Genomic DNA, 10,800 nt, shown 5'->3' with positions numbered 1-10,800 from the left:
AAAAGGCGGGAACTTGAAAGGCAGGGAATGTGTTCGGGAAAAGACTACATTTCCCATGAGGCTCTGCTCTACCGCGTCCCGAGAGGCCCTGCGCGATCTAGGCGCCAGCTTTGGCCTCAGGCCGGGAGCCACAGAATCGCGGCGTTAGAATGGAGGGCAGGGACGGGGCGACTGTTGAGAAGCACCGCGTCCACTTGCGCCCCGCCACGCTGCGCGACGCCGCCCCCGCCACGCTGCACCTACTGCCCTGCGAAATCTCGGTGAACCGGCCCGCCCCAGTGGAGCGCTTCTTCACGCCCGCCATCCGCCGAGGGCCTGACGGTGAGCCGCGGGCGGACCACAACACCCGGCAGCCCCCGCGCCCCTCCTCGCAAGGCCTCCTGGTCCACCCAGAGGGGAGAGGATCCGCTCTGGGCTCTGTCCCCTGGGGCCTGGCCTAGAACCTGGGTCAGACCTGACAGGGCTCGTGCCTCCCTCTTTCAGGACTCGAAGTGTCGTTTCGGGGTCGCCGTCTGCGAGGCGAAGACGTGATGGTACCATCCGGCCTCGTGGGATACGTGATGACGATGGAAGAGAAGGGCGAAGTGTTGATGGGAAAGCAGGAGGCGCTGGAGCGAGACTCCGTGAGCAGAGGGTAGGGTTGGAAGGGGGCGCGGGCCGGAGCTGTGGTTCAGATGCTGAGCCTGGCCTCTTTCCCAGGACTGCTTTATGGAGGCCACCGCCAGTTTCAATCGCTTCACCCTGTGGGGCCTTGAGGCCATCCCAGGCTCAGATGCCAAAATGCGTGGGGCTTTAACCTGGCCCAGCCTCGCAGCAGCGGTGAGTAGAGGTGGACTCCCTTCCTCCTAGGCCTCATCTATTACCCCTCTCTGAATCTTGCCCGAATGGATTTGATGCTTTAGGACTGGGGGGCACTTCAGGACAGATTTTTGTCTGCATAATTGAAGACTAAGTTGTGTGAAAAGCTCGGTTGGCTTCTACACCACTCTTCTCTGTCTAGCAGTGGGCTTAACTCCTGGGAAAATGGGACTCTTGGCCACTGTATCTCAGAAATCTAACAGTAGAGATAACTCCTGTTGCAGATTCACTCCCAGGTGCCAGAGGACTGAGAACCAGAGCTTGACACCAAAAGCCACTGATATCTCCACACCAGTAAACCAGCTCAAGTTGGAGCCACTGATTCCATCATCCCAATAAATGAGCTCTTCACAGCACCTGTGAGTCTGTAGGCACTTTGGAGCCCCCAAAACCATCATGGCCCCCTCTCCCACAGCAAAAACCTTTCATGGCTCTGGCCTATAAACAATTTATTGCCAGGAGGGCAAGAGAGGCCAGAACTTTGCAGCCAATTCCCACCCTAACTCCTACTTTACAAAAGAAATTTTTACAACCCTCCAACCCTCTGTACAGAGTGTCCCACCCCCCTATCTCACTATACACAGCTGCCTGGCTCCCTCTGGTCCCTGGTTCAGAGCAAGTCTGGGCTGTAGCCAAATGACCCTGGAGCTAGCCTGAACTCTGAGCTCGCCTTGGTGCTGGGTACCAGCTGACTTCTGCAAGGCTTGTCTCCTCCTTTTGGAGCAGTCTTCAGTCCCAACTTTGTTGCCATGCCTCTTGGGAGCCCTACTGGGGGCAAGATGGGCCATCAATCTCAGTTCTGTCACTTTCTTGGCACTGCAATGAGTAGTGCCAGTCACCACTTTCCCCTCTTGCTCCAGTCCTTGGGAGTGAAGTGCAGACACTTGGAGTCGATTCGAAGGAGCCGTTTGAGCATAGCTCGCTCATGCCCATCCACGATGTCCTCTGACAGTGTGAGAATATACTGGCCCTGTACGGGAAGAGATGGCCCAACAAGTGGTCAGTCCACGTGGGGCTTGCACCACGCAGCCCACACCTGTCTCCCCTTGCCTGCCTCCCTACCTTATAGTAGTTGATGAGGTTGAGGTACTGCAAGGTAGAGATAACATCCTCCTTCTTGATACTGGTGATTTCACTGATCTCACTGTGGGAGGGCAAAGGTCAGGTTCCCTGAGGGCCTTCACCTGTCCCCAGGAGCCCCAGGAGGGAATATGACAGCAGGAGGAAAGACAGGCCATGCCATGCCATGCACCCCCAGGTAGGTGGGGCTGGGCTCACTTGATGGTGATCTGTGGCCTCTCCCCGCTCTCCGACTTCAGACCCATCAGGATCTCCAGGATGGTCTGGGACCAGTAACTTCGATAAGACAGGAGGCCAAGATCCGAGAGGGGCTTCTCGGGGGTCCCTGTTTTCCCTTCCACTTTGGAAAGTTCATAGCCTACAGCAGTGAAACAGGAGTAAGTGGGTAAGCAGATAGATGAACACAAGCAACATTATTTATTTATTTATTTAGAGGTTTTTGCTATGGGGCGCGTGCGCTCACTAGACAGAAAGACACAGACAGGCAGAAGGCAAGAAATCTCCCCCCAGGGGGATGGCCACACCGCAATCCCTTCTCCTCCATTCTCCTCTCGGGATCTTGGGCACGCACGCACATGCGCCTGGTGAGTTTTAAGCCACCGGGTCCGGGACGCGAACCACGGTCGACTACGTGGGAGTCTAGTGACATAGCCATTATACTAACTGCTGGTCCCTTTTTTTTTTTTTAAGAATTCTTTATTTAATTTTATTTATTCATTTTACTTTAATTTGACAAGAGGACACAGAGAGAAAGAGAGAAAGCAAGCTACTAGGTCGGGGACTTGAACCATGTCAGCTATGGGGAGTGTCCAGCGCCTTAACCACCATGCCACCTGCTGGTCCTACAAGCAACATTTTAAGAACGTGGGCTGCAGAGGTAGGCTACCTAGTTCCTTCCCATCTTGGCCTTGTCACCTGGTAGTTCTCTGACTTTGGGTATGTGGCTTCTCTGTTCTGCACCTCAGTTCCCTCATAAAGGACTAATGAACAGTCTCTCTCTGTGAGCTGAGTACAGTGAGGGTGCAGAGGGTACTATTAGCAGCAGCTACAGTCCATTTGAGGGTTGCTCAAAAGCCCTTGGATGCTTTATGGAATGCTGAGGAAACAGCTCATGGGAACAAAGTGCCACCTGTTTTCCTCTGCCATCCCAGACTCTGAGTGTCTGGGGTGTGAGGAGAAGTGGACAGACCCCCATTTCTGGTCCAAGCCTGCAGTTACTTGAATTCTCTGTCAAACAGTCCCCCTAGCTGTGACTTAGGAAGTGTCAGTTCTAAGACCAGGGTGGGTTGACGATGGTTGTAATGACGCAAAGAGAGAACCTGCACCAAGGTACCTACCAAGTCAGAGAGAGCCAGTTACTCAGAATCAGATAAATAGTCTCTCCCATGGCTCTACTTCTCCCCCTCGTGCAGCTGACGGGTACTGCAGGCAGTTCCTGGGGAGACTCTCAGGCCCTGCAAAGCCGAGCAGCTTCACATCTCTTTGGCAGGATTTTTACTCTCCCCTTTCAGAGCCCTGGGATGTCTCTGCTACCTCCAGAGCCATTCCTCATCTTTAGCCATATCAAGCCTCGTCGCAGGCTTTAGCCTTTCTATCTTCCTGCCTGTGGTATTTCTTTTATCCATTAGTCTTACCCTCTTGCCCAGTCCCCTGTGACTTCCATCAGGTAGCTCAGTGATAATAGAGAGAGAGAGGCTGTTCAGAAAGACGATGCACAGAAGGAAAAAGGGGCCATTTTCGTTCCTACTCCAGACAGATCAACTGGAGGCCACACTCGCCTCCTCAGCCACAGGGAGCACACACCCGTCCTCTGAACTGCCCAAAACGGTGCTTCCAGTGCCCTCTCTGACCCTGCTGTGCAGAACTGAGCACACCTCTTTGGCACCCTGCCTACATCCATCTCCACTGTGGTCTAAGCTCCAAAACTGAATTGGACTATGTCTTTAAGCTGCATCTGCAGCAGGTTCAGAGCCTCTGGAGGATGGGACCCCATGTTGGCATCATTTAGTCAATAAAGTTTCTCAACTGGACTGTGACCTAGATCAGGTCAAACCTCTGTCTTCACTAGGCACAGGGTGAAGCTTGGTTATTCCGAGGGTTCAAAAAGGGCAGAAGTGAATAGGATGGGAGGCACATGGAAGTAAGAGGCTGGGAAGCAGAAAGGGCCCTGAGGGTTGGGGGCGGGCACTGAAAAGCCCTGTACCATGAGGGGCAGATTCCTTTCTGGATTTTAAGAGACTGTCCGGAATCCAAAGAACAAGGGACAGATCCATGCTCACACTTTTGCTGAGTTAACAGCATTTTGAACCCCTGTTGCCTACAGGCTCAGGCAACAAGTGGGGAAATTTACCACTCTGCTAAGAACCTGTGTACAGACAGAAGAGCAGTTCTCTAAGCTTCTGCCCATGGCCTTAGGCAGGAACAGATGAGTCAGATTTGGGAACAGTTATGTGATACTTTGAACCCTGGCTAAGGAACAGCAAGGGACTCCAGACAAGTAGGCAGTCACCAGGGAATGGAGAGAGCCCTGGCAAAAGCTCAGATTTATTTCTGGCTAGCGCTCTGGTGTGGGCTACACACCCAGGGTTGAGAATCACAGCAACCTGGCACATCTGTACATGAGACACTGATGGTGAGCATAATACCGGCAGGCTTGGGCCTGCCGGTCCCACCCTGGCCCCTGGCTGGGCAGCACACATACTCACTGAACTCAATCAGCAGCTTGCCGTAGCCCCGACGCTGGTAGGGAGGCAAGGTCAGGATGCAGGCTACGTTGTAGTCTTCTGTTGACTCCTTTTCCTACAAAAGATGGGCACGTGAGTGTGCAGGAAGGGACCTGGCTCAGGAAGAGGGTCACAGGACACCCAAGTGAGCACTGACCTTGGAGAAGTAGCCCACAATGTGGAAGCCCTTGCAGTCATACTCAGTCATGACGTAGAAGAGGAAGGGATCTGTGTCGTAGTACAATGTTTTGTGGTCGAGGAAACACTTGGCCAAAAGACACAGATTCTGGGAATAACTCTGCAAAGGAAAAGGCCTGTCATCACTCACCCTGTCTTCAGGGTGGCCACATGTCTAGGGTCAGCCAGGAGCTTCTTTGTGCTGTTTCCAGGCTGACAGGTAACAAGTGTTTCTCCCTGGGAACTGGCCTTGGGCTGTCCCTGCCACTCTGGCAGAGCCACTTCTCAGTGTCAAGCCTGCATACTACAGCTCTGCAATGGCGTCTGACTGCTCGCCTCCCAGGTTAGCTGGGTAGTTATCCCTGCTCCCTATGCCTAAGCCAGGCCTGGGAGACCTCCACTGCCACCTGCCACAGTTAACAAGTCAGCCAACTGGCATGTCCCCGTCAAGTCACTCTGACCACAGCTCATGAGAGAAGGTCTCCCTGAGTAAGTCTTTGGAGTCTGGCTGTCAAAACACCCAACTCACACAGACATACCTCCTGGGAACTGATTTGCCATTCTATGGGAAGAAAGAATTCTGAAATGTAATAAAGTAACAAACTTAAGGGTCTCTCTGACAGAATTATAAATCTTATTGCTTTACCTCTACCCACAACATCTCTTACATTTCAGACATGGTTTCTTTTAAAGAATTATTTACTTGGGGCCAACAAGTGACATGGTGCTTAAGGGCACTGGACTCCCACACTGCCGACTGTGGTTCAAGTCCTGGACATGGCAGCTTGCTTTCTCTTTTTTTTTTTTTGGAGAGGTTTTTGCTATAGGGCATGTGCGCTCGCCAGAGAGACAAAGAGACAGAAAGCGAGAAATCACCCCCAGGGGGGATGGCCATGCCACAGTCCCTTCTCCTCCATTCTCCTCTCAGGATCTTGGGCACGCACATACACGTGCCCGGTGTGAGTTTAAGCCACTGGGTCCAGGACTCGAACTGCGGTCAACTACATGGAGTCCAGTGACATAGCCATTATGCTAACTGCTGGTCCCGCGACTTGCTTTCTCACTTTCCCTCTCTCACTCTGTCCCTCTCTGGTCAAATTAAAATAAATAAATAAGGTTAAATAAAATAAAAATAAATAAGAATTATTTCCTTAATTTGGGGAACAATGTTTGTCCCACAGAGTCGACAACAGTTCAAGTCCTAGACCTGGCAGCTTAAAAAACTCATGCCATGGGGCCAGCAGGTGATGTGGTAGTTAAAGGCACTGGATTCCCACGTGGCTGACACTGGCTCAAGTCTTGAACCTGGCAACTTGCTCTCTGTCTCCGTCTAGTCAAGGTAAAAAAATAACAACAAATGGAATTACATAAATAATTCTTTGGGAGAAAAAAAAGAAAACCTTGGGACCAGCAGATGGCGTAATGGCTATGCTGCTGGACTCCCATGTAGTTGACTGCGGTTCGAGTCCTGGACCTGGTGGCTTAAACTCATGCTGGGCTCATGTGAGTGCACATCCAAGATCCCAAGAGGAGAATAGAGAAGGGATTGCAGCATGACCATCCCCCCAGGGGGTGATTTCTCGCTTTCTGTCTCCGTCTCTGTCTTTCTGGCAAGCGCACGCACCCTATAGCAAAAATTCTCCCCCTCCCCCCCAAAAAAACCTCACACTGGGCTCATGTGTATGCATGTCCGAAATCCCAAGAGAATAATGGAGAGGGGATTGCAGCATGGCCATCCCTGCTGGGGGGTGATTTCTCACTTTCTGATTTTCTCTCTGGCAAGCACATACACTCTGTAACGAAAATCTAAAAAACAAATTGGGACCAGCAAATGGCATGGTGGTTAAGGCACTAGGCTTTCCCACATGGCACGGTTTGAGTCCTGGACCTGGTGGTTTGCTTTCCCACTTTCCCTCTTTGTCTCTCTCTCTGGTCAAATTATAACAAATGAAAATAAATAAAACTAAATAAATAATTTTTAAAAACTATTTCTCTAATTTTATCAATCATTATTTTTAATTTCTACAGGGTGGGGCCAGCAGGAGGCATAGCGGTTAATGTGCTGGATTCCCACATGGCTGACCGTGGTTCAAGTCCCAGACTTGGCAGCTTGCTTTCTCACTTTCCCTTTCTTCATCTCTGGTCAAATTAAACAACAGCAACAACAACAACAAATAAAATTATATCAATTTTTTTTTTGGAGGTTTTTGCTATAGGGCGCATGCGCTCGCCAGAAAGAGAGAGAGAGAGTGAGAAATCACCCCCTTGGGGGGATGGCCACGCCGCAATCCCTTCTCCTCCAATCTCCTCTTGGGATCCTGGGCACACATGCACATGTGCCTGGCGTGAGTTTAAGCCACTGGGTCCAGGATTCAAACTGCAGTCGGCTACATGGGAGTCCAGCGACATAGCCGTTACGCCAACTGTTGGTCTTGAAATCTAATTCTTAAAAAAAAAAAAAAAAGCTACAGGGCACATGTGCTCACCTGATAGACACAAGAGAGAGAGGGAAAGTAAAAAAGCAAACTGCCAGGTCTGGGACTCAAACCATGGCTGGCCACATGAGAATCCAACACCTTAACCACCATGCCAGCTGCTGGACCCCAGACATGGCTTTTTAACCACCGCCTGGGCACTGCCACTTGGATGCCCAGGTCTATGCTTAATAATATAAACAGTGGTCAGGGCAGCATCTTTCCCTTAAACATCCCCAACCACCCAAACCAGAGCTATCTCCCTGATCTTCCAGGTGCCTACTTCTCCCTCCCTGCTCTCGTGGCCCAAAGAACGGGAGTCTTGCTCTCACCAGTCTCCAGATGTTTTCCTCCTTCCTTCCCCAGAGCCACAGACCCAAACCTGCAGAGGTTCCCATTTCTCCCCTACTGACCTCATTCCTATCACCTGAGCTCTGTCTATGTAATAGCCTAGTCTCACCCTTTCTTCCTTGCCTTTCAGCCAGAATGATCTTTGCCTTTTACACACACTATCTCTATATAGCTATGCTTGCTCCTCAGAACCCAACTGCTTGGAATTTTCTCACTACTTTAAGAGAAATTAACTGCTGGGCTGGCAGGTGGCATTGTGGTTAAGGTGCTGGACTCCCACATAGCCAACTGTGGTTTGGGTCCCAGGCCTGGCAGCTTGCTTTCTCATTCTTTTTGTTTCTCTCTGGTGAGTACATGTGCCCTATGACAGACTTTAAATTAATAATAATAAATAAAATTAAATAATTCTTTAAAAAAAAATAAATTGCTTGCTTCTTTTGTTGTTGTCACCAGAGTAATCTCCAATGGAGCACAGTCATGCCATAATCCCTTTTCCACTTCTCTGTCCTGTCAGGACTCAGGCACACATATATACATACCCGGTGTGTTTTTTAAGCCAGCTGGCTCTGGACTGCAGTTGGCCATGTGGGATCTGGCTCCTCACACACAGTGCTTAACTACTGTGCTATGGAGGCAGCCTCCCTCACCCATTTTACCTTCATGTCAAGCCTGAAGCTTTGCTAACCTACTCTTCGTTTCATGACACATCACCGTGGGATCTTAGTAGCCACTGACATGTCTGTATTTTCCATGGAACTAAGCTCTCAGAAAATAGACTCTGTCTAATCCCTGGTCACTGGTGTACCCTGAGCATCTGCCATATGCAGAAACTCAACAAAAATGGGCTGAAGTGATCTTCTGGACAAAGTCATCAGTGTTTTCCTGAGTAGGAAGAAGCAGCTTATTTGATTTACCCCAAATCCCCCACTTCCCCTCAGTCACTGACCTTATTTTTACGTCCATCAATCTCAAAGAAGGAGATGGTGCCTTTGCGATAAATCTCATTCCCTGGAGGATGTCGCAGGTCACACTTGGTCTGAAGAAGAGAGGAAGATCAGGGGCAAGACCGGGGTGGGAATGCTGGGAGGGTGGCCTCCTAGGACCCTTCCTACCAAGTGACGTTGTAGACACTTGAGGCTACGGCCATACTTGAGGCAGAACTCGCACAGGTAGAGGACAGGCAACGTGGTGAGCTCCTGTGGGTATGGAGAGAAGTACCACGGCTTGAGGCGGTGACGGCCCAGCTCAATACACTCAATGTTCTTCATCCGGGTGACAATGTCGTCGTGGCTACGGTCAGACACCAGGCTACCAGTCATGCGTGGCGCAGATGGTATTCCATCAGAGCTGTCCTGAGAGTCCTGCCCAAGACCGGGGGAAGACATCAGTTACAGCAAACAGCTACACTATGATTCATAGCCCTTCTAAGGGTCTCCTTTTCCAAGCCTAACAGCAACCTTGTAAGAAAAATACTGCAATTCCTACTTCCCAAATAAAGACACCAAAACCCTGCAAGACTGTTAACTTGGAAAAGATCACCCTGTAGCTGACCTGAACCATGCTCTGACCAGCTCCTAATCCTACCAACACCATTACTGCCCACCACCCCCTCAATTTTCCAACCTGCCTACATGCTCTGTTCACCCACATTCACTTTTCCTCTGCTCCCCAGACCCACCTCATCAGTGCCCAAGCAATTCGATTTTCGCTTCCGTCCTGGCTGAGCTGCCACTGCCCTACGGGCTGATCCATTCTGCAAGTGAGATGGTAAGAATAAAAGAAATAGCTGTGAGATGAGCCTAAAAAAGGCTTCCACGGGTAAAAGAGAGAAAAAGACTGGGGGACTCACCTGGGGAAAAACTGACGCTGGGGCTGTCTCGCTGGGCACTGGAGTTGCTGGTGAAACCACCTCCACCTTCCGTTTCTGCAGAGAGAAACCAAGAAAGGTGGGTCAGAAGGTAGAGAAGGTGGGACCTAAGAGGAAAGCAAGGTCCCTGGAATTGCTGAGGGTACCGTTGAGCGGTGATTGGGCTGCAGGCAGGAGCTGGAGGAGAGCGGCTGGTCGGGCTCGCCACCGGGAATGGCCTCCCGCTCCTTGGGCAGGTTGAAGCGGAGTGTGATCTGGACCGGGATTGGCAAAGTCTTCCCGCTGGCCTGGGCGGAGGCCGGCTGTAGAGATAGGTCCAGGGTCTTCCTTTGGGGTGGGGATGATGGTGGGATGGGGAAGGGGAAGAGGGGCCCCTCAACTTGGAGTGATCAAACCCCACCCTCTGACTTCTCAGGGACACAGGAATAGCCACTGGACTCTGGAAGCTACAACTGCAACTTGGACCCCATCTTTTGCAAGCTGAAGTCAAGGTAGGAGGTGCCACCTCCTGCCCATCCAGGAGCCCCTAAAGCCAAGAGATGAGAAGTAGGAGGCAGCAGAGAAGAGGTGAAGCAGGGGACCTACTCACCACCTCTCTCTCTGGAGAGCCAGGGCGGGACCCAGGAAGTCCGTTTTTGGTGGGAGTCTTGGCCTCTTTCTTGGGGAACTGGATCTTCTTTAGGTCCAGCCGCTCATGGGTCACCCATTCATCCAGGCGTTTGTTGACTGTAGCAGTGGGGATGGCTCAGGAAGGAATGCCAGAGGCTACTCCCAACCCTACCCCGCACCCCCACCTCACCCCAGGCCAGAACTCACAATCAATGTAATGGACGTAGAAAAGCTTCCGACCACTGATGTCCTTCACGCTCAGAATCTCAGCCAGAGCTATGGGAACAACACCAGCAGAGGCCTTAGACTGGTCAGGCCATGAGACTCCACCCTTCTACAACCTGAACTCCACCCCCAGGCCGGATCTCTATGCCCCAGGACTTGGAAGCTCTTGCCCAAGCCCCTTTAGTCACCAAGCGCTACCCCCTTTCCAAGCCCCGCCCTGTCCATCTCGGAACGGCTAAAAGCCACGCCCTCCCTTAGCAGCACTACCTGCCCCGCCCGCTACTGTATTCCGGAGGCCCCTCCCCCTCCTGGGGGTTCGGTTGATTCCCTCCCGCCCCTCGCCCTCTGGTTCCTTAGCCCCGCCCCCCGACGTCACTCACGCCACTCATCTTCGTTGTCCTGATTCCGCCGCAGCACCGGTAGGCGGCAGCCCTCC

At 51.7% G+C, this 10,800-nt stretch overlaps 2 protein-coding genes across 3 annotated transcripts; one reads left to right on the top strand and one right to left on the bottom strand.

Moving 5' to 3' along the window:
• Nucleotides 1-1,214, top strand: RNASEH2C (ribonuclease H2 subunit C). The gene is made up of 4 exons (XM_006149900.3): nt 1-321; nt 484-623; nt 700-819; nt 1,083-1,214. Exons 1-4 carry the CDS (start codon nt 150-152, stop codon nt 1,107-1,109), a joined length of 459 nt encoding a protein of 152 aa, XP_006149962.1. The 5' UTR covers nt 1-149; the 3' UTR covers nt 1,110-1,214.
• A 455-nt stretch (nt 1,215-1,669) lies between these two features.
• On the bottom strand, nt 1,670-10,796 carry KAT5 (lysine acetyltransferase 5; the record flags this gene model as incomplete). Of its 2 annotated transcripts, XM_006149947.3 has the most annotated exon segments (13): nt 1,670-1,828; nt 1,921-2,002; nt 2,137-2,296; nt 4,644-4,737; nt 4,819-4,959; nt 8,610-8,699; nt 8,776-9,024; nt 9,342-9,416; nt 9,513-9,587; nt 9,677-9,832; nt 10,120-10,256; nt 10,347-10,415; nt 10,745-10,796. In XM_006149947.3, coding segments are annotated over 13 exon segments (1,515 nt in total), but the record flags the coding sequence as incomplete, so codon positions are not given.
• Nucleotides 10,797-10,800: the final 4 nt, after the last annotated feature.

This window comes from Tupaia chinensis, unplaced genomic scaffold (genome assembly GCF_000334495.1).
Source record: "Tupaia chinensis unplaced genomic scaffold, TupChi_1.0 Scaffold000273_1, whole genome shotgun sequence".
Taxonomy (NCBI): Eukaryota; Metazoa; Chordata; class Mammalia; order Scandentia; family Tupaiidae; genus Tupaia; species Tupaia belangeri.
This window is presented reverse-complemented; position numbering and strand designations above follow the sequence as displayed.

Excerpts from the sequence above, each read along its gene's own strand:
- RNASEH2C (XM_006149900.3), top strand. The coding sequence starts at position 150 with ATGGAGGGCAGGGACGGGGCGACTGTTGAGAAGCACCGCGTCCACTTG. Across the intron at positions 624-699 it reads AGGCGCTGGAGCGAGACTCC|GACTGCTTTATGGAGGCCAC; the intron begins GTGAGCAGAGGG and ends CCTCTTTCCCAG. Across the intron at positions 820-1,082 it reads GGCCCAGCCTCGCAGCAGCG|ATTCACTCCCAGGTGCCAGA; the intron begins GTGAGTAGAGGT and ends CTCCTGTTGCAG.